Source organism: Salvelinus sp. IW2-2015, unplaced genomic scaffold, assembly GCF_002910315.2.
Source record: "Salvelinus sp. IW2-2015 unplaced genomic scaffold, ASM291031v2 Un_scaffold1926, whole genome shotgun sequence".
NCBI classification, from domain to species: domain Eukaryota; kingdom Metazoa; phylum Chordata; class Actinopteri; order Salmoniformes; family Salmonidae; genus Salvelinus; species Salvelinus sp. IW2-2015.
Genome location: NW_019943284.1, coordinates 91,527 through 115,329, shown reverse-complemented (window position 1 = coordinate 115,329; position 23,803 = coordinate 91,527). Strand labels below are relative to the sequence as shown.

At 41.9% G+C, this 23,803-nt stretch overlaps 1 protein-coding gene across 1 annotated transcript in view; it reads left to right on the top strand.

Annotated features, from left to right (window-relative positions):
• Positions 1-23,803, top strand: part of LOC112072431 (mitogen-activated protein kinase kinase kinase 20-like) — a 33,320-nt gene that overhangs the window by 2,698 nt on the left and 6,819 nt on the right. The window contains exons 3-9 of the mRNA XM_070439797.1: positions 160-261; positions 4,456-4,521; positions 4,732-4,760; positions 5,286-5,423; positions 5,914-6,000; positions 11,939-12,013; positions 12,635-12,741. Of these exons, the coding sequence (XP_070295898.1) occupies positions 160-261; positions 4,456-4,521; positions 4,732-4,760; positions 5,286-5,423; positions 5,914-6,000; positions 11,939-12,013; positions 12,635-12,741 (604 nt within the window). The remainder of the gene's footprint in view (positions 1-159; positions 262-4,455; positions 4,522-4,731; positions 4,761-5,285; positions 5,424-5,913; positions 6,001-11,938; positions 12,014-12,634; positions 12,742-23,803) is intronic.

Here is a 23,803-nt window from a genome sequence, read left to right as displayed (position 1 = left end):
ATCCAAGTTCTACACTGTATTTCTGATCAATTTTATGTTATTTTAAATGGACAAAAAATTAGCTTTTCTTTCAAAAACAAGGACATTTCTAAGTGAGCCTAAACTTTGGAACAGAGGTGTACATTATAAAAAAACAACATAATTGTATTTCCTCTCCAGAGTATGCAGGCGGAGGTTCTCTGTATGAGTACCTGTCCAGTGAGCAGAGTAAGGAGATGGACATGGAACAGATCATGACCTGGGCCATGGAGATAGCCAAAGGTAAAGACAGACATAGTTTTAATTAAACACGTTTCCCTGCTCCTAGAACAGTGGTTCTATGGATTTMATATATTCCAGAGCTAGCACACCAGATTCAACTAATCATCAAGCCCTTGAATAGGTGAATCAGGATAGCTAGTTCAGAGCTACAACAAAATTGTGAAATGTCTGGAGAGGTTTGAGAACCACTGTCCCAGAGTACGCTTAGTATTCTAGTTCCACCAAGTCTCGACTGTAGAGCACCCTTAGCTAAATAAACTGTCTGGTTGAGTTCTGTCTTCTTGAAGGGTATACTACAAAGCGGGATCAATGAGTTAGCCAGCTAGCTTGCCTGTATATTCTGAAATATCTTTAAATTTTTTAGAAAGATAAGCTTGAAACCTGCATGGTCTATTTGACTTAACAACCAAAAACACATAGCCTATACACTGAGCTTACAACACATCAGGAACTGCTCTTTCCAGTACATATACCAGGTGAATACAGGTGAAAGCTATGATCCCTTATTAGGGTAACTTGTTAAATCCACTTCAATCTGTATAGATGAAGGGGAGGAGACAGACAGGTTAAAGAATGATTGTTAAGCCTTGAAACAATGGATTGTGTATGTGTGCAWTTCAGAGTGTGAATGGGCAAGACAAAATATTTAGATGCCTTTGAACGGGGTATGGTAGTAGGTGCTAGGCGCACTGGTTTAAAACCTCTTGACACTACAGGGGGTGCTGTTTCAACTTGGACATTTATCGTTCCCAAATTAAACTGCCTCGTACTCAATTCTTGCTCGTACAATATGCATATTATTATTACTATTGGATAGAAAACAATCTCTAGTTTCTAAAACCGTTTGAATTATGTCTGTGGGTGAACCAGAACTCTTTCTGCAGCGAAATTCATGACAGGAACTGCGAAGGTCTGAAAACGAGGCTCTGTTCTCAGATCAGTTTAAAGCTCTGTATGTATCCTATGGGTCGACATGAACTGCACCCGCCTTCCCCTGAATGTCAGTAACCAATGAGAAGTGGAATGGAGTTTCTACGTAGTTCTCAGAGCTTATAAAAGGCCAAGGAACGAAGGGAGCTCTCTTTTCGACGTTCGTCATTGCGCAAAGCAAGACCTCAGGATGGCATTTTGAAACGCTCAGTTATCGACCTTAGATATATCCGTCTGTAATTTAATTCGATATAGGTGTTAGAAGCATCATAACGAAGTTATTTTAAACCGAGTTATATCAGTTTATGCGAGTATATTGCTATTTTCGGAATTTCCTTAGTATTGCGTTTTGAACATTTGGGCATGTTGTGGCCACATAGCTATTGTTAGCTGCTAATTCCGAAGTTGAAGACTACGTTTTACAACCAAGCAACGATTCTATTGGACAAAGGACCACTTGCCCAAGATTCTGATGGAAGCTCGTCCAAAAGTAAGAGCTATTTATGATGTTATTCCGTATTTATGTGGTAAAATGTAAACGGATTTGTCCGCCATTATTGCGGCACTAGTCTGGCTGTAACGCACACTGTATGTCTAGTAACGTTAATTTTAAAAATCTAACTCAGCGGTTGCATTAATAACTAATGCATCTTTCATTTGCTGTCCAACCTGTATTTTTTTGTCAAGTTTACGATTATTTATTGATTAGATTAGGTGCCTTTCCAAGATGGCGCCGGCCAGAATGCATGACCTGTTGCCACTGATCACATTGTATAACCACGATTTGTGCTGCTAAATATGCACATTTTCGAACAAAACCTATATGCATTGTGTAATATGATGTTACAGGACTGACACTGTCTCTTATACACATCTAGATGTGTATAAGAGACAGATGTAGAACTGTGATTTATACCTGAAATATGCACATTTTTCTGAAAAAACATATGCTATACAATAAATATGTTATCAGACTGTCATCTTATGAAGTTGTTTCTTGGTTAGTGGCTATATATATCTTTATTTGGTCGAATTTGTGATAGCTACTGATGGAGTAAAAAACTGGTGGAGTAAAAAAAGTGGTGTCTTTTGCTAACGTGGTTAGCTAATAGATTTACATATTGTGTCTTCCCTGTAAAACATTTTAAAAATCAGAAATGATGGCTGGATTCWRAAGATGTGTATCTTTCATCTGGTGTCTTGGACTTGTGATTTAATGATATTTAGATGTAAATAGTATTTACTTGTGACGCTATGCTAGGCTATGCTAGTCAGCTTTTTTACTGTGGGGGGTGCTCCCGGATCCGGATTTGGGAGGAATTAGAGGTTAATAGGGATAGCCCCCTTTTTTTCAATTTTCGCCTAAATGACATACCCAAATCTAACTGCCTGTAGCTCAGGCCCTGAAGCAAGGATATTTTTATTTATTTTTTATTTCACCTTTATTTAACCAGGTAGACTAGTTGAGAACAATTTCACATTTACAACTGCGACCTGGCCAAGATAAAGCATAGCAGTGTGAACAGACAACAACACAGAGATATGCATATTCTTGTTACCATTTGAAAGGAAACACTTTGAAGTTTGTGGAAATGTGAATTGAATGTAGGAGAATATAACACAATAGATCTGGTAYAAGAAAAGAAAACCAACCTGTGTTTTTTTACCACCATCTTTGAAATGGAAGAGAAAGGTCACTGTTATAGCCATCACTCTGGTTGTAATTCCAATACTGTCCACAAGATGGCAGCAGTGTATGTGCAAAGTTTCAGATGGATAACTTGGAGTATGACTGATTCTCAAGACTTTTAGTATGAAGTCCCCAGGTACATTTGAGCAAATCGTGAAGGTGACATTCGCATTCATATTCCATTTTTCTGCAAGAATATCGTCAAATCTGTATACTTGGATTTTGATTTAGCTTTCCAAGTATTAGTAGCCATATTATAAGTATAACATTTGCAAAACAAGAAGTTTTCATAACTTCATAACTCTGAATATCCTTACAATTTTTGTCCAAAATGAAAAGGKATGCTGTCGTACAAGATGAAAAGCTACATTTACGACATATACATTGTTTCCGGATACTACCGTAAAGCCCAGCTCATTGGCTATCTAGCTAGCTTTGTTTGACCCCGATTGGTGCTTATTTGACAAAGATAGTCGTTCAAGRGATGGCCGCCCGCGTCATCGGCGTGCCATGAAGGCATTGCTCTCTGACAAAATATGGTGTCCTATAGGATATACTACACCCCTAATGAAATAGTGAAGTCTTGTTACCTTCTAGGATCTCTGAGGAATAAATATGAACATGATTTGACTCGTTGAAACAACGTTTAAGGTGAGATTTCCACAGATTCCTTTCTTTGCAAATTGAACAGTGGATATACAACATCGATCGTGCATGCTATATGGACCTTTTTAGGATATGYAAACGGATTTTATCTAACAAAATGACACTTCATGTTATCTCTGGGATGGTTTGGATGATAAATCAGAGCAAGATTACAGAATGTAAGTACACATTTCACCTTCAGAGGTGAATTTATCAAATTTATCGTGGTGAAAAAAACTGTTTTGTTAGGAGCTCTCCTCAAACAATAGCATGGCATTTCTTCGCAGTATTAGCTACTGTAAATTGGACAGTGGAGTTATATTAACAAGAACTTAAGCTTTCAGCCGATGTATGACACCTCTATGTACCGACATTTGTTGTTACTCTAAAATCTGCTATCTTGACATAACATGCTGAATGATTTACAACTGTCCTGTTGATGGAACGCCGATCCATTAATGTTTTTTTTAAGTCAAGAACTGCAACGCTGATAGGTTTTTCACACTAAACAGTTTCCTTGTGTATCAAGAATGGTCCACCACCCAAAGAACATCCAGCCCACTTCACACAACTGTGGGAAGCATTGGAGTCAACATGGGCCAGCATCCCTGTGGAACGCTATCGACACATTGTAGAGTCCCTGCCCTGACGAATTGAGGCTGTTCTGAGTGCAAAAGGGGGTGCAACTCAATATTAGGAAGGTGTTCCTAATGTTTTGTACACTCAGCGTGTATGTTTAGCTTTCTTAATGAATCAGAAAGTTAACAGTTATTTCTGGTTATTTATCAAAGTTAGCTGGCTGAGTGCAACAGGAGCACATTCTTCTCTGGTGTGAGGATCAGTGACTTGTTTGTTTAGCAGAGTTGTTTACATTTTGTTGGTTAGGCATTGGTCCGTGGCTCAGGATGTTTAATGTTTCTGTCCAATAGGAATGCACTATCTTCATTCAGAAGCCCCAGTCAAAGTCATTCACAGAGACCTCAAGTCACGAAACGGTAACCAACTGCACACACAATCTGCAACCAAACGTATCTACCCACCAGGAAACCCAACATTTCCCTCACTGCTACTGCTACAGAAAAACGTTCCATTGTAAACCAATCATGATGAATGAATCATAGTTTGACAGTGAGGAATGCCATAATGATTAGAAGTGGATGCTCCTCTTGTGGACTGACTGACCTTTATCTCTGTTCCTACTACAGTGGTACTGACAGCAGACAAGGTGCTCAAGGTACATAAAGTAGGGTGTCTAACAATTATTGTGTGTTTTCACTTATACATCCTTTATTACTTCACCTGTACATAGCCAATCGGTAAATATCCCATCCAACTACCTCATCACCATATTGTTATTTATTTTATTTATTTTGCTCCTTTGCACCCCAGTATCGCTACTTGCACACTCATCTTCAGCACATCTATCACCTCAGTGTTTAATTTGCCATACTGTAATCATTTCGCCACTATAGCCTATTTATTGCCTCACCTCCCTTATCCTACCTCATTTGCACACACTGTATATAGACTTTCTCTATTGTATTATTGACTGTATGTTTGTTTATTCCATGTGTAACTCATGTCCATGTGTTGTTGTTTGTGTCACACTGCTTTGCTTTATCTTGGCCAGGTCGCAGTTGTAAATGAGAACTTGTTTTCAACTAGCCTACCTGGTTAAATAAAAGTAAAATAAAAAAAGAATGTTGTAGCTTAGTGTCCCAATGCTCTCTCTCTCTCTCTCTCTCTGGTCTGTTGGCAGATCTGTGATTTTGGAGCGTCTAAGTTCCAGTCCCACACCACCCACATGACAGTGGTGGGCACCTTCCCCTGGATGGCCCCAGAAGTCATACAGAGCCTACCTGTATCAGAGACCTGTGATACATACTCCTACGGAGTGGTGAGTGTGTCTGTGTGGGAGGATATGTTCTACCTCAAGTGGTCTTTCAGCAAAATCTTCACTGCAAAAACATCTGGCATATCATCTTGTGTCTTTGTGCGCTCGTGTGTGTGTGTGTGCTCTCGTGTGTGTGTGTATGTGTGTGTGCGCTCTTGTATTTGTGTGTGTGTGTGTGTGTGCGCTTGTGTGTGTGTGTGTGTGTGCGCTCTTGTATTTGTGTGTGTGTGTGTGTGCTCGTGGTGTTGTGTGTACGCGCTCGTTGTGTGTGTGTGTTACCAGGTGCTATGGGAAATGCTGACACGAGAGGTTCCTTTAAAAACATCTGGCATATCATCTTGTGTCTGTGTGCGCTCGTTGTGTGGTGTGTGCTCTCGTGTGTGTGTGTGTATGTGTGTGTGCGCTCTTGTATTTGTGTGTGTGCTCTTGTGTTTGTGTGGTGTGTGTGTGTGTACTTGTGTGTGTACGCGCTCGTGTGTGTGTGTGTTACCAGGTGCTATGGGAAATGCTGACACGAGAGGTTCCCTTTAAAGGCTTCGGGGGGCTGCAGGTGGCTTGGCTGGTGGTGGAGAAACAAGAGGTACACACACAAAGCACATTTTTCTATTTACATTAGTTAAGAGCTTCAAGTGGCTCAGATTCACTTACAAATACAAGACAGTCATACACAGAATCAAACATTAAACCATTGGTGGAAAAAGGACCCAATTGTCATAGTTGAGTAAGTAAAACATACCTTTAATAGAAAATGACTCAAGTAAAAGTGAAAGTCACTCAGTAAATGTAATTGCTAAAATATGAATGAGTATTGAAAGAAAAAGTATAAATAATTTCAAATTCCTATATTAAGCTAACCAGACGGCATAATTTTCTTGTTTTTTTCATTTACGGATAGCCAGGGGCACACTCCAACACTCAGCATCATTTATTTTTACTTACGTAATTTAACCACTGCATAAAACACTGCACACACTGAACAAGTTACACACACAGAGCGGATTAACAATGTGATGCTCTCATGCTTTCCGCTGTGAGGAGGGAAAGGATTATTTCTACAGCTGCCTCAGCTCTCTGCTCTTGTAAGGCATGTATACTCTGCTATGGAGCTTGGCCATGTGCTGTAGGGGGGTTTATACTGTGTGTGTGTGTGTAGGGGGGTTTATACGGTGTGTGTGTGTTGTAGGGGGGTTTATACTGTGTGTATTGGACCCATCCAAGAGCATACTGGGATACTCAGGAATGATGTTCTCAGATCTCTATACAGTGCAGCACACTATTACTGGAATATACACATGTTTCAAATCAAATTCAACATGTTATTGGTCACACACACATGGTTAGCAGATGTTATTGGTCACATACACATGGTTAGCAGATGTTATTGGTCACACACACATGGTTAGCAGATGTTATTGGTCACACACACATGGTTAGCAGATGTTAATGCGAGTGAAGCGAAATGCTTGTGCTTCTAGTTCCAACAGTGCACTAATATCTAACAAGTAATCTAACAATTTCACAACGACTACCTTGTACACACAAGTGTAAAGGGATGAATAAGAATATGTACATATAAATATATGGATGAGCGATGGCCGTGCGGCATAGGCAAGATGCAGTAGATGGTATAGAAAACAGTATAGACATATGAGAAGAGTAATGTAGGATATGTAGACATTATTAAAGTGCCGTTATTTAAGTGACTAGTGATACCTTTATTAAATCCATTTATTAAATGTATTAAAGTGGCAAGAGATTTGAGTCTGTATGTTGGCAGCAGCCACTCTATGTTAGTGATGGCTGTTTAACAGTCTGATGGCCTTGAAATAGAAGCTGTTTTTCAGTCTCTCGGTCCCAGCTTTGATGCACCTGTACTGACCTCTCCTTCTGGATGATAGCGGGGTGAACAGGCAGTGGCTCGGGTGGTTCTTGTCCTTGATGATCTTTTTGGCCTTCCTGTGACATCGGGTGGTGTAGGTGTCCTGGAGGGCAGGTAGTTTGCCCCCGGTGATGTGTTGTGCAGACCGAACCACCCTCTGGAGAGCCTTGCGCTTCTGGGCTCAGCAGTTGCTGTACCAGGCGGTGATACAACCCGACAGGATGCTCTCGATTGTGCATCTGTAAAGTTTGTGAGTGTTTTAGGTGACAAGCCAAATTTCTTCAGCCTCCTGAGGTTGAAGAGGTGGTGTTGCGCTTTCTTCACCACGCTATCTGTGTGGGTGGACCATTTCAGTTTGTCCGTGATGTGTAGGCCGAGGAACTTAAAACTTTCCACCTTCTCCACTACTGTCCCGTCGATGTGGATGGGGGGCTGCTCCCTCTGCTGTTTCCCGAAGTACACGATCACCTCCTTTGTTTTGTTGACATTGAGTGTGAGGTTATTTTCCTGACACAACACTCCTTGGGCCCTCACCTCCCTGTAGGCTGTCCGGTCGTTGTTTGTAATCAAGCTTATCARTGTAGTGTCGTCTGCAAACTTGATGATTGAGTTGGAGGCGTGCATGGCCATGCAGTCATGGGTGAACAGGGAGTACAGGAGAGGGCTGAGAATGCACCTTTGTGGGGCCCCAGTGTTGAGAATCTGCGGGGTGGAGATGTTGTTTCCTACCCTAACCACCTGGGGGCGGCCGTCAGAAAGTCCAGGACTCAGTTGCACAGTGCGGGTTTGAGACCCAGGGCCTCCAGCTTAATGACGAGTTTGGAGGGTACTTTGGTGTAAAATGTTGAGCTGTAGTTAATYAACAGCATTCTTACATAGATATTCCTCTTGTCCAGGTGGGTTAGGGCAGTGTGCAATGTGATGGCGATTGCGTCGTCTGTGGACCTATTGGAGCGGTAAGCTAATTGGAGTGGGTCTAGGGTATCAGGTAGAGGTGATATGATTTTTGACTAGTCTCTCAAATCACTTCATGATGACAGAAGTGAGTGCTACGGGGCGATAGCCATTTAGTTCAGTTACCTTAGCTTTCTTGGGAACAGGAACAATGGTGGCCATCTTGAAGCATGTGGGCACAGCAGACTGGGATAGGGATTGATTGAATATGTCCGTGAACACACCAGCCAGCCGGTCTGCACATGCTCTGCCGTCTGGGCTGCCAGCCTTGCGAGGGTTAACACGTTTAAATGTTTTACTCACGTTAGCCACGGTGAAGGAGAGCCCACAGGCTTTGGTAGCGTGCCGTGTCAGTGGCACTGTACTGGCCTCAGTTTAAACCCCCTTCCCCACACACACACACACACACACACACACACACACACACACACACACACACACACACACACACACACACACACACACACACACACACACACACACACACACACACACACACACACACACACACACACACACACACACACCCCCCTACACCAGAGTTTCCCAAACTCGGTCCATCGGACCCCAGCTGATACAGATAATCAACTAATCATCAAGCTTTGATAATTTGAGTCAGCTGTGTAGTGTTAGGGCAAAAACCAAAACGTGCACCCCTTGGGGTCCCGAGAACCGAGTTTGGGAAACTCTGGTGTAGGGGGTTATATGCGTGTGTGTGTGTGTGTGTGAAAGGGGGTTTAAACTGTGTGTAAATTCCAGTAATAGTGTGCTGCACTGTATAGAGATCTGAGAACATCATTGCTGAGTATCCCAGTATGCTCTTGGATGGGGTCCAATAGTGGTGAGAGAAAGAGATGTATTTATTTCAGTTTAAATCCCTCCAGAGAAAACTGTTTCCAAATTATCCCCTTGCCCCTTACAGTGGATGTATCCTATTGCCTGTTGTTGCTTTGTACTTGAGCCTGAGCATTGGGTTTTCTTTAATTGTAACATTGCCTTGGTTTCCTACTTCATAATGTAGATGTGTTCATATGAGTGTACAGTGCCTTGCAAAGTATTCATTCTCCTTGGCTTTTTTCCTATTTTGTTGCATTACAACCTGTAATTTTAATAGATTTTTATTTGGATTTCATGTAATGGACATACACAAAATAGTCCAAATTGGTGAAGTGAAATTAAAAAAAGAACTTGTTTCAAAAAATTCTAAAAAAGGGAAAAGTGGTGCATGCATAGGTATTCACCCCCTTTGATATGAAGCCCCTAAATAAGATCTGGTGCAACCAATTACCTTCAGAAGTCACATAATTAGTTAAATAAAGTCCACCTGTGTGCAATCTAAGTGTCACATGATCTCAGTATATATACACCTGTTCTGAAAGGCACCAGAGTCTGCAACACCATTAAGCAAGGGGCACCACCCAGCAAGCGGCACCATGAAGACCAAGGCGCTCTCCAAACAGGTCAGGGACAATGTTGTGGAGAAGTACAGATCAGGATTGGGCTATAGAAAATATCCGTAACTTTGAACATCCCACGGAGCACCATTAAATCCATTATTCAAAAATGGAAAGAATATGGCACCACAACCTGCCAAGAAAGGGCCACCCACCAAAACTCACAGACCAGGCATTAATCAGGGAGGCAACAAAGAGACCAAAGATAACACTGAAGGAATTGCAAAGCTCCACAGCGGAGATTGGCGTATCTGTCCATAGGACCACTTTAAGCCATACACTCCACAGAGCTGTGCTTTACGGAAGAGTGGCCAGAAAAAAGCCATTGCTTAATAAATCTTCTTGACGCTACGGATCCCGTTACCGGGATCATGTTCCTAAACAACCACTGAATTGCAGAGCACCTAATTCAAAAATAATCCTAAAAATATTTATAATCATGGAATCACAAGTGAAATATACCAAAACACAGTTTAGCTTGTTGTTAATCCACCTATCGTGTCAGATTTTGAAAATATGCTTTACAGCGAAAGCAATCCAAGTGTTTGTGAGTGTATCAGTCAATGCTAGAACAGTTAGCCTTATATTAGCTTGGTCACGAAAGTCAGAAAAGCAATAAAATGAATCGCTTACCTTTGATAATCTTCGGATGTTTGCACTCACGAGACTCCCAGTTACACAATAAATGTTATTTTTGTTCGATAAATATTAGTTTTATAACAAAAAAACGCCATTTGGGTTGCACGTTATGGTCAGAAAACGACATGCTCGTTCCGGTCCTGAAAGGCAGAAGAAAATTCCAAAAAGTGTCCGTAATGTTCGTAGAAACATGTCAAACGTTTTTTATTATCAATCCTCAGGTTGTTTTTAACATACCGGACGGTAACCTATTCAATAAAAGAGAGAAAGTAAATGTCGAGCTACCCCTCTCGCGCGCAGGAACTAATCAAAGGACACCTGACTCGTTTTGTAAAATCTCGCTCATTTTTCAAAATAAAAGCCTGAAACTATGTCTAAAGCCTGGTCACAGCCTGAGGAAGCCATTGGAGAAGGAATCTGGTTGATACGCCTTTAAATGGAAGAGGGGAAGGCAACAGAACAGGGATAAAAACCAAAAAAAAAGCACTTCCGGGTGGATTTCCTCAGGTTTTCGCCTGCAGAATCAGTTTTGTTATACTCACAGACAATATTTTGACAGTTTTGGAAACGTTGGAGTGTTTTCTATCCTAATCTGTAAATTATAAATTTATTCTACGATCTGGGCCTGAGAAATAGTCCGTTTACCTTGGGAACGTTATTTAAAAAAAAWTTAACATTCTGGCCCCTAGCGTCAAGAAGTTAAAGAAAAAAATAAGCAAACACGTTTGGTGTTTGCCAGATGGCATATGGGAGACTCCCCAAACATATGGAAGAAGGTACTCTGGTCAGATGAGACAAAATGTAGCTTTTTGGCCATCAAGGAAAATGCTATGTCTGGTGCAAACCCAACACCTCTCATCACCCCAAGAACAACATGCTACCAGTGAAGCATGGTGGTGGCAGCATCATGCTGTGGGGATGTTTTTTATCGGCACTGGTACTGGAAAACTGGTCAGAATAGATGCAAGGATGGATGGCGCTGAATACAGGGCCATTTTTGAGGGAAACCTGTTTCAGTCTTCCAGAGTTTTGAGACTGGGACGGAGGTTCACCTTCCAGCAGGACAATGGCCCTAAGCATACTGCTATAGCAACACTTGAGTGGTTTAAGGGGAAACATTTAAATGTCTTGGAATGGCCTTGTCAAAGCCCAGACCTCAATCCAATTGAGAATCTGTGGTATGATTTAAAATCAGCGGAACCCATCCAACTTGAAGGAGCTGGAGCAGTTTTGCCTTGAAGAATGGGCAAAAATCCCAGTGGCTAGATGTGCCAAGCTTATAGAGACATACCCCAAGGGACTTGCAGTTAGTTGTATTTGCTGCAAAAGGTGGCTCTACAAAGTATTGACTTTGGATGGTGAATAGTTATGCACGTTCAAGTTTTCTGTTCTTTTGTCTTATTTCTGGTTTGTTTCACAAGAAAAAATATTTTGCATCTTGAAAGTGGTAGGCATGTTGTGTAAATCAAATGATACAAACCCCCAAAAAGTCTATTTTAATTCCAGGTTGTAAGGCAAACAAATAGGAAAAATGACAAGGGGGTGAATACTTTCGCAAGCCACTGTATATGGTTCCTGTGTGTCTGTTACAGAGGCTGACCATCCCCACCAGTTGTCCGCCTAGCTTCGCTGACCTGATGAAGAGATGCTGGCAGGCTGAACCAAAGGTGAGAGGGCAAAGGTCAGGGCTACCACTCTGATTGCCATATCTGGCCCTGGATACTCAAAATCCTGCGCACCCTTATAATTCTCCAGGGCCAGAGTTGGACAACGCAGCAGCTGGTACTGAACTTAATAACCTGGGCTCTGAAGTCTGGCATACTATGAACTGTTACAGAAGCGTGAACTATTGATACAGTCCTAATGCGCGTAAATACTACAGTACTGTCCCCCAAAACACTACAGTAAACACTACAGTAAATACTACAGTAAAGTCTGCAAAAACACTACAGTAAATATTACAGTAAACGCTACAGTATATTTTACAGTAAACACTACAGTATATATTACAGTAAACACTACAGTATATATTACAGTAAACACTGCAGTAAATATTATAGTAAACACTACATTAAATACTACAGCAAAGTCTGCAAAAACACTACAGTAAATATTACAGTAAAGTCTGCAAAAACACGACAGTGAATAAATACTATAGTATTCCTACCACAGTACACTATAGTATTTTCTTAATGTGCACACTAGATTTTTTTAGGCTTAGCTGAAAAATCTAAAAAGCTGCAGTTGCAGTGTTGACTTGATATTGTGTGTGTGTGGGTTTTTTCTAGGAGCGTCCGGTGTTTAAGCAGGTGTTAGGGACTCTGGAGACCATGTCTAATGACAGCAGACTACCAGACCAGTGTAACTCATTCCTACACAACAAGGACCAGTGGAGGTACGCAGTGTGCGTGCATGTGTGTGTGTAATACAGGTGGTACAGTAAGCACAGTATGGATTGTTTAAACTCTACTACTTGCCAGAGCCTCCCCAGCTTCTCCTTCACCCAAATCCAGATGGCAGATGTTCTGAAAGAGCTGCAAAACCTGGACCCGTACAAATCAGCTGGGCTAGACAATCTGGACCCTCTCTTTCTAAAATTATCCGCCGCCATTGTTGCAACCCCCTATTACCAGTATGTTCAACCTCTTTTGTATCGTCTGAGATCCCTAAAGATTGGAAAGCTGCCGCGGTCATCCCCCTCTTCAAAGGGGGTGACACTCTAGACCCAAACTGTTATAGACCTATATCCATCCTGCCCTGCCTTTCTAAAGTCTTCGAAAGCCAAGTTAATAAACAGATCATTGACCATTTCGAATCCCACCGTACCTTCTCGGCTGTGCAATCCGGTTTCCTAGCTGGTCGTGAGTGCACCTCAGCCACGCTCAAGGTTCTAAACGATATCATAACCGCCATCGATAAAAGACAGTACTGTGCAGCCYTCTTCATCGACCAGGTCAAGACTTTCGACTCTGTCAATCACCGTATTCTTATCGGCAGACTCAATAGCCTTGGTTTCTCAAATGACTGCCTCGCCTGGTTCACCAAATACTTCGCAGACAGAGTTCAGTGTGTCAAATCGTAGGGCCTGTTGTCCGGACCTCTGGCAGTCTCTATGGGGGTACCACAGGGTTCAATTCTCGGGCCGACTCTTTTCTCTGTATATATCAACGATGTCGCTCTTGCTGTTGGTGATTCCCTGATCCACCTCTACGCACACGACACCATTCTGTATACATCTGACCCTTCTTTGGACACTGTGTAAACTTCTCTAGGGTAGGGGGCAGCATTTTCATGTTTGGATGAAAAGCATACCCAAATTCAACTGCCAGTTACTCATCCCCAGGATATAAGATATGCATATTATTAGTAGATTTGGATAGAAAACACTCTGAAGTTTCTAAAACTGTTTGAATCATGTCTGTGAGTATAACAGAACTTATTTAGCAGGCGAAACCCCGAGGACAAACCTTTTTTTAGGTCACTCTCTTTTCAATGGGATTTCATTGGGAAACCAGATTTCTAAGCGAATTGCTTGCAGTTCCTACGGCTTCCACTAGATGTCAACAGTCCTGAGAAATAGGTTGAGGTTATTCCTTTGCGTAATGAAGAAATACAGCCATCTTGAAGTCGAGGCACTCCAGGTGTCCTGGACATGCGCTTCAATCAAACAGAAGGCATGCAACATTTCGTTTTAATCCTGTATTGAACACATATCATCCCGTCTTCAATTTTATTGATTATTAACGTTAAAAAATACCTAAAGTTGTATTACAAAAGTAGTTTGACATTTTTTGGCAAAGTTTACAGGTAACCTTTGAGATATTTTGTCGTCACGTTTGAGCAAGTTGGAACCGGTGTTTTTCAGGATCAAACGCGCCAAATAAATGGAAATTTTGGATAAATATCGACGGAATTAATGGAACAAAAGGAACATTTGTGATGTTTATGGGACATATTGGAGTGCCAAAAACAGAAGCTCGTCAAAGGTAAGGCATGAATTATATTTTTATTTCTGCGTTGAAATGTTTTCTCTCTTTTGTTTACTATGGTGCTATGCTCAGATAATAGCATCGCATGCTTTCGCTGAAAAGCCTATTTGAATTCTGACATGTTGGCTGGATTCACAACCAGTGTAGTTTTAATTTGGTATCTTTCATGTGTGGTTTAATGAAAGTTTGATTTTATAGTAATTTTCATAGTAATTAATTTTAATTTGGTGCTCTGCATTTTCTCAGGCTTTTTGCCAAGTGATACAGGTGCGTCTTGCCTAAACTCAGATTTTCGGATATAAATATGAACTTTACCGAACAAAAAATACATGTATTTTGTAACATGAAGTCCTATGAGTGTCATCTGATGATGATTATCAAAGGTTAGTGATTCATTTTATCACTATTTCTGCTTTTTGTTACTGCTCTCTTTAGCTGGAAAAATGGCTGTCTTTTTCTGTGACTTGGCTCATACCTAACATAATCGTTTGGTGTGCTTTCGTCGTAAAACCTTTTTGAAATCGGACACTTTGGCTGGATTGTGTAGCTTTAAAATGGTGTAAAATACTTGTATGTTTGAGGAATTTAAATGACGGGATTTCTGTTGTTTTGAATTTGGCGCCCTGCAGTTTCACTGGCTGTTGAGGAGGTGGGACGCTACCGTCCCACATACCCTAGAGAGGTTAACAACCTCCAAACGAGCGTCAATGTCATATAACACTCCTTCCGTGGCCTCCAACTGCTCTTAAATGCTAATAAAACCAAATGCATGCTTTTCAACCGTTCGCTGCCCGCACCCGCCCGCCTGACTAGCATCACTACTCTGGACAGTTCTGACCTATAATATGTGGACAACTACAAATACCTATGTGTCTGGCTAGACTGTAAACTCTCCTTCCAGACTCATATCCTGTTTGGCGCAGGCGTGCCGCTAGCGACCCACCTCGACAACATCCTGTGAAATTGCAGAGCTCCAAATTCAAATTACAGAAATAGTAATAATAAACATTAATGAAAATACAAGTCTTATACATCGGTTAAAAGATGAACTTCTTGTTAATCCAGCCGCTTTGTCAGATTTCAAAAAGGCTTTACGGTGAAAGCATAACATGCGATTATCTGAGGACAGCGCCCCGCACTCAAAAGCATACAAACATTTTCCAACCAAGCAGAGGAGTCACTAAAGTCAGAAATAGCAATAAAATAAATCACTTACCTTTGAAGATCTTCATCTGGTTGCAATCACAAGGGTCCCAGGAAAACAATAAATGGTTGTTTTGTTCGATAAAGTCCTTCTTTATATCCCCAAAACTTTGTTTTGTTGGCGCCTTTTGTTCAGTAATCCACTGGCTCAAAGGCGGTCAAAACATGCAGACGAATACATCCTAATAGGACAGGTAAAGTTCGTTGAAACATGTCAAACAATGTTTATCACTAATCCTCAGGTGTCAATTATCTAAAAAATCTATAATATTTCAACCGGACAATAGCGTATACAATAGAAAGGAAAAAGAACGAAGGATGCGCACACAGTCAGGCGCGCAAACCAGTACTGCATGCTTCCCCAGTCCCCTAACCAAAATGTATTTTTCTTCGTCGTTTTTTCAGAAAACAAGCCTAAAACCATGTCTAAAGAATGTTGACATCTAGTGGAAGCCATAGGAACTACAATCTGGTCCCTAACCAATTACATAGTCAATAGGCATTCAATAGAAAACCACTCACATCAAAAAAATCCCACTTCCTGGATGGATTTTCCTCGGGTTTTGCCTGCCATATCAGTTCTGTTATTCTCACAGACATAATTTTAATGGTCTGGGAACGGGGTTCCGCTAGTTCTCGCCAACAGCCAATGAAATTGCAGGGSGCCAAATTCAATCAACAGAAATCTCATAATTCAAATTTCTCAAACATACAAGTATTAGACACCATTTTAAAGAAACTTCTCGTTAATCCAACCATAGTGTCCGATTTCAAAAGTTCGATCAAGTTCATATTTATATCCAAAACATCAGTTTACATTTGGCTTTGCCTTCAAAACATCCCGTGAATTTGCACAGAGCCACATCAATTTACAGAAATACTCAAAATAAACTTTGATAAAAGATACAAGTATTATGCACAGAATTATAGATATACTTCTCCTTAATGCAACCACTTTGTCAGATTTCAAAAAAGCTTTACGGAAAAAGCAAACCATGCAATAATCTGAGTACGGCGCTCTGAGACAGAAACAAGCCAAACATATACCCGCCATGTTGCGGAGTCAACAGAAGTCAGAAATAGCATTATAAATATTCACTTACCTTTGATGATCTTCATCAGAATGCACTCCCAAGATTCCCAGRTCCACAATAAATGTTTGATTTGTTCGATAACGTCCATAATTTATGTCCAAATACCTCCTTTTTGTTCGCGCGTTTAGCCCAGTAATCCAAATGCTCAATGCGCGATCGCTTAGTTCAGACAAAGTCAAAAAAGTAATATTACAGTTCGTAGAAACATGTCAAACGAAGTATAGAATCAATCTTTAGGATGTTTTTTATCATAAATCTTCAATAATGTTCCAACCGGAGAATTCCTTTATCTTCAGAAATGCAATGGAACTCAAGCTAACTCTCACGTGAACGCGCATGGTCAGCTCATGGCACTCTGGGAGAGACCTTACTCAATCCCCTCTCATTCGCCCCCACCTCACAGTAGAAGCATCAAACAAGGTTCTAAAGACTGTGGACATCTAGTGGAAGCCATAGGAAGTGCAATATGACCCCATTGACACTGTATATTCGATAGGCAAATAGTTGAAAAACTACAAACCTCAGATTTCCCACTTCCTGGTTGGATTTTTTCTCAGGTTTTCGCCTGCCATATGAGTTCTGTTATACTCACAGACATCATTCAAACAGTTTTAGAAACTTCAGAGTGTTTTCTATCCACATATACTAATAATATGCATATCCTAGCATCTGGGCCTGAGTAGCAGGCAGTTTACTCTGGGCACGCTTTTCATCCAAACGTGAAAATGCTGCCCCCTATCCCAAACAAGTTAACAATTTTAGAAGCTTCAGAGTGCTTTAGATCCAATGCTACCAAGTATATGCATATCCTAGCTTCTGGGCCTGAGTAACAGGCAGTTTACTTTGGGCACGTCATTCATCCGAATTTCCGAATGCTGCCCCCTGTCACTAAAAAGATATCAAACATCTCCAATCCAAAATCAAATCTAGAATTGGCCTTCTACTTCACAACAAAGCCTCCTTCACTCACGCCGCCAAACTTACCATAGTAAAACTGACTATCCTACCGATCCTTCGACTTCGGCGATGTCATCTACAAAATAGCTTCCAATACTCTACTCAGCAAACTGGATGCAGTCTATCACAGTGCCATCTGTTTTGTTACCAAAGCCCCTTATACCACCCACCACTGCAACCTGTATGCTCTAGTCGGCTGGCCCTCGCTACATATTCGTCGCCAAACCCACTGGATCCAGGTCATCTATAAGTCTATGCTAGGTAAAGCTCCGCTATATCTCAGCTCACTGGTCACGAGAACAACACCTGCCCGTAGCACGCGCTCCAGCAGGTATATCTCACTGGTCATCCCCAAAGCCAACACCTGCTTTGGCCGTCTTTCCTTCCAGTTCTCTGTTGCCAGTGACCGGAACGAATTGCAAAAATCGCTGAAGCTGGAGACTTACATTTCCCTCACTAACTTTAAACATCAGATATCTGAGCAGCTAACCGATCGCTGCAGCTGTACATAGTCCATCTGTAAATAGCCCACCCAATCTACCTACCTCATCCCCATATTGGATTTTATTTACTTTTATGCTCTTTTGCACACCAGTTTCACTACTTGCACATCATCATCTGCTCATCTATCACTCCACTACTATGGCCTATTTATTGCCTTACCTCCTCACGCCATTTGCACACACTGTATATAGACTTTCTTTTTTTCTATTGTGTTATTGACTGTACGCTTCTTCCATGTGTAACTCTTTAACTATATCTTGGCCAGGTCGCAGTTGTAAATGAGAACTTGTTCRCAACTAGCCTACCTGGTTAAATAAAGGTTAAATAAAAAAAACAGACACAGGACAGAGAGCAGGGCTCACTGTATACACTCACAACCTAACAAGAGGCCCCAGTGTGTGTTGTGTGTGGTGTGTGTGTGGTGTGTGTGTGTGTGGTGTGTGTGTGTGTGTGTGTGTGTGTGTGTGTGTGTGTGTGTGTGTGTGTGTGTGTGGTGTGTGTGTGTGTGGTGTGTGTGGTGTGTGGTGTGTGTGGTGTGTGTTGTGTGTGTGTGTGTGTGTGTGTGTCTCAGGAGAGAAGCTGAATGCATGACCCTGCTGGCTCGTTGGCTTTAGTCTATAATAAGACTCTTCTGGAAACCTCTACTTAGCCTGTTTCCAACAGAGACCAAGGGAGGAGGGGGGTAGACAGAGAGCGACAGGAAGAAGAAAGAGTTCACATAAGAAGCATATAGGGGGCAGCTAGAAGTCAAGTATGGGAAAAAGAGGGAAGGGGGGCACTATTTAGACAGGACACAAAATGTAGAGGTGTGAAAAATAAAACACTGATGAAGAGAGAATAGAGAAGAGGGAGGAGAGAAAGGAGGAGGAGGAAGAGGGTGACAGATTCTGTTCGTGTTTGACATGAGTGTGGCAAGATCATCAATTATGGAGAAGAATAGAGAATGAGTGGAAAGATCTGGGTGAGAGAGGGGGAGGGAGAGGGTGGAGGAGGGAGAGAGTGGGGGGAGAGAGTTGGGGAGAGAGAAGTGGAGGGAGAGATTAAGGGAGAGAGTTGGGGGAGGAGGGAGATATGGCCTATTTATTGCCTACCTCCTCATGCCTTTTGCACACAATGTATATAGACTCATTTTTCCCCCTGCTGTGTTATTGACTTGTTTATTGTTTACTCCATGTGTAACTCTGTGTTGTTGTCTCTTCACACTGCTATTCTTTATCTTGGCCAGGTCGCAGTTGTAAATGAGAACTTGTTCTCAACTAGCCTACCTGGTTAAATAAAGGTGAAATCAAAAAATTAAAGATAGTGGGGGAGGGAAAGGGGGAGGGAGAGAGTGGGGGAGAGAGTTGGAGGAGAGAGGGGAGAGCGAGAGTGTGGGAGGGAGAGGGGGGGATAGAGGGTGGGGGAGAGCAAGGTGGGGGAGAGCGAGGGAGAGAGAGGGAGAGTAGAGAGCGGGGGAAGGGAGAGAGAGGGGGAGGGAAGTATTTTATCAAATTTTAAAAACATTACAATACATTCACAGATTTCACAACACACTTTGTGCCCTTAGGCCCCTACTCCACCACTACCACATATCTGTAGTACTAACTCCATGTGTATGTACAGTGGGGCAAAAAAGTATTTAGTCAGCCACCAATTGTGCAAGTTCTCCACTTAAAAAGATGAGAGAGGCCTGTAATTTTCATCATAGGTACACTTCAACTATGACAGACAAAATGAGAAAAAAAATCCAGAAAATCACATTGTAGGATTTTTAAAAATTTATTTGCAAATTATGGTGGAAAATAAGTATTTGGTCAATAACAAAAGTTTATCTCAATACTTTGTTATATACCCTTTGTTGGCAATGACAGAGGTCAAACATTTTCTGTAAGTCTTCACAAGGTTTTCACACACTGTTGCTGGTATTTTGCCAATTCCTCCATGCAGATCTCATCTAGAGCAGTGATGTTTTGGGGCTGTTGCTGGGCAACACGCTTTCAACTCCCTCCAAAGATTTTCTATGGGTGTTGAGATCTGGAGACTGGCTAGGCCACTCCAGGACCTTGAAACGCTTCTTACGAAGCCACTCCTTTCGTTGCCCGGGCGGTGTGTTTGGGATCATTGTCATGCTGAAAGACCCAGCCACGTTTCATCTTCAATGCCCTTGCTGATGGTAGGCTTTGTTACTTTGGTCCCAGCTCTCTGCAGGTCATTCAGTAGGTTCCCCGTGTGGTTCTGGGATTTTTGCTCACCGTTCTTGTGATCATTTTGACCCCACGGGGTGAGATCTTGCGTGGAGCCCCAGATCGAGGGAGATTATCAGTGGTCTTGTATGTCTTCCACTTCCTAATAATTGCTCCCACAGTTGATTTCTTCAAACCAAGCTGCTTACCTATTGCATATTCAGTCTTCCCAGCCTGGTGCAGGTCTACAATTTTGTTTCTGGTGTCCTTTGACAGCTCTTTGGTCTTGGCCATAGTGGAGTTTGGAGTGTGACTGTTTGAGGTTGTGGACAGGTGTCTTTATTACTGATAACAAGTTCAAACAGGTGCCATTAATACAGGTAACGAGTGGAGGACAGAGGAGCCTCTTAAAGAAGAAGTTACAGGTCTGTGAGAGCCAGAAATCTTGCTTGTTTGTAGGTGACCAAATACTTATTTTCCACCATAATTTGCAAATAAATTCATTAAAATCCTACAATGTGATTTTCTGGATTTTTTTTCTCATTTTGTCTGTCATAGTTGAAGTGTACCTATGATAATTACAGGCCTCTCTCATCTTTTTAAGTGGGAGAACTTGCACAATTGGTGGCTGACTAAATACTTTTTTGCCCACTGTATAGTGTGTATGTTATTGTGTGTGTGTGTATGTGTCTGTGCGTATGTTTGTGTTGCTTCACCCCACTGTTCCATAAGTTTTTTTTTATCTGTAAAAAAATAAATATAATTTCACTGCTTACATCAGTTACTTGATGTGTTTCCATGTTAGTCATGGCTCTATGTAGTACTGTGCGCCTCCCATAGTCTGTTCTGGACTTGGGGACTGTGAAGAGACCTCTTGTGGCATTTGGTATTTTGGAATTTTATTAGAATCCCCATTAGCTGTTGCAAAAGCAGCAGCTACTCTTCCTGGTGTCCACACAAAACATGAAACATAAATACAGAATGACATAAGATAGAACATCATTAGACAAGAACAGCTCAAGGACAGAACTACAACACATTTATAGCATGTCTTGTGGGGTATGCATGGGTGTCTGAGCTGTGTGCCAGTAGTTTAGACAGACAGCTCGGTGCATTCAACATGTCAATGCCTCTCATAAATATTAGTAGTGATGAAGTTAATCTCTCCTCCCACCTTCAGCCAGGAGAGATTGACATGCATATAATTCATATTAGCTCTCTGTGTACATCCAAGGGCCAGCCGTGCTGCCCTGTTTTGAGCCATTGCATATTTCCTAAGTCCTTTTTTGTGGCACCTGACCATACAACTAAACTGAAGGGAGGGAGTGGGGAAGAGAGAGTGAGGGGGGGAGACAAATGGAAAGGGAGGGAGAGTGGGAGGTGAGCGGGAGAGTGGGGAGAGAGGAGGAGGGGAGAGAGTGGGAGGGAGAGATGGTGGGAGAGGTTAGAGAGAGAGAGGGGATGAGAGAGGGGTGGGAGACTGTGGGAGGGAGAGAGTGGGGGAAGAGGGAGAGGGAGGGAGACAAATGGGAAGGGAGGAGAGAGTGGGGGAAGAGAGAGAGGGGGAAGAGAGAGAGAGATTGAGAGAGAGGAGAAAATATGTGGGGGGAGAGTGGTAGGAGGAAAGTGGGGGGAGGGACAGAGAAGGGGAGGGATGGGGAGGGAGAGAGAGTGGGGGGAGGGGGAGGGAGGGAGAGAGGAAGAGAGGGAGAAGAGTTGGAGACAGTGGGAGGGAGAGATAGTGGGGGTTGTCATTGGAGGAAGGTTTACAGAGGGGAAATGTTGTGAGGAGGGCTTTAAGAGGCTGAGAGAAGTAGGAATAGGAGACGAGCAGTGCGATTGGGGTTCGGAGAGAGGGAGAAGTTTGAAGAGAGGGAGAAGTTTGAAGAGAGGGAGAAGTTTGAAGAGAGGGAGAAGTTTGAAGAGAGGGAGAAGTTTGAAGAAAGGGAGAAGTTTGAAGAAAGGGATAGTTGGAAGAGTTTAGGGAGAGGGGGAGGGAGATATGTCCATGCGTCAGATGTCTGTATATTTAGGTGTTGTGTGTGTGTGTTCCATTATATCATTTCATATCACAGACTAAACAGTGCCCCGTAGTGGAATAAACCGCCAGCACTAGATAGAGAGCGACCTAATGCCAGAACCGGACAAGAACCTGACATCCTCAGCACACAGGAGGACAAACACCTGCCTGGAGGTGACCGCATTCCCTCTCCCCCATGCCCCCCTAGGCACAACTATGACAACAAAAACGGGTCACAACTCCTGCAGCTCTGTCGCACACTGGGTATGTACATAGTCAAAGTTCGGCTTAAAGGGGACTCCTATGGTAGGTACACCTACAGCTCATCTCTTGGCAGTAGTACTGTAGACTACTTTATCACTGACCTCAACCCAGAGTCTCTCAGAACATTCATAGTCAGCCCATTGACACCCCTATCAGATCACAGCAAAATCCCAGTCTACTTGAACAGAGCAARAGTCACTCATGAGGCATCAAAGCCAAAGGAACTGAGTAATATAAACAAATGCTATAGATGGAAAGAATGCAGTGTGGAAACCTACCAAAAAACAATTAGGCAACAACAAATTCAATCACTTTTAGACAACTTCCTGGACAAAACATACCACTGTAATAGTGAAGGTGTAAACTTGGAAGTAGAAAATCTGAACAGTATATATCTGACCTCTCAGCTTCCCTATCAATTAAAAAATGTCAAACAGAAAACCGAAGAAAATTAACAACAATGACAAATGGTTTGATGAAGAATGCAAAAACCTGAGAAGGAAATTGAGAAACCTGTCCAACCAAAAACATAGAGACCCAGAAAACCTGAGTCTATGCCTTGAATATGGTGAATCACTAAAACAATACAGAAGTACAATACGGGAAAAAGAAGGAACAGCACATCAGAAATCAGCTCAATGTAATTGAAGAATCCATAGACTCTAACCACTTCTGGGGAAAATTGGAAAACACTAAACAAACAACAACACGTAGAGTTATCTATTCAAAATGGAYATGTATGGGTAAGCCACTTCTCCAATCTTTTTGTCTCTATACCAAAGACAAACAGCAAAAACATATACATGATCAAATACAAATCTTAGAATCAACTAGTAAAGACTAACAGAACACACTGGATTCTCCAATTACCTTGAATGAACTACAGGACAAAATAAAAACCCTCCAACCCAAAAAGGCCTGTGGTGTTTATGGTATCCTAAATGAAATGATAAAATATACAGACCACAAATTCCAATTGGCTATACTTAAACTCTTTAACATCATCCTTAGCTCTGGCATCTTCCCKAATATTTGGAACCAAGAACTGATCACCCCAATCCACAAAAGTTTAGACAAATTTGACCCCAATTACTACTGTGGGATATGCGTCAACAGCAACCTTGGGAAAATCCTCTGCATTATCATTAACAGCAGACTTGTACATTTCCTCAGTGAAAACAATGTACTGCGCAAATGTCAAATTGGCTTTTTACCAAATTATCGTACGACAGACCACATATTCACCCTGCACACCTTAATTGAC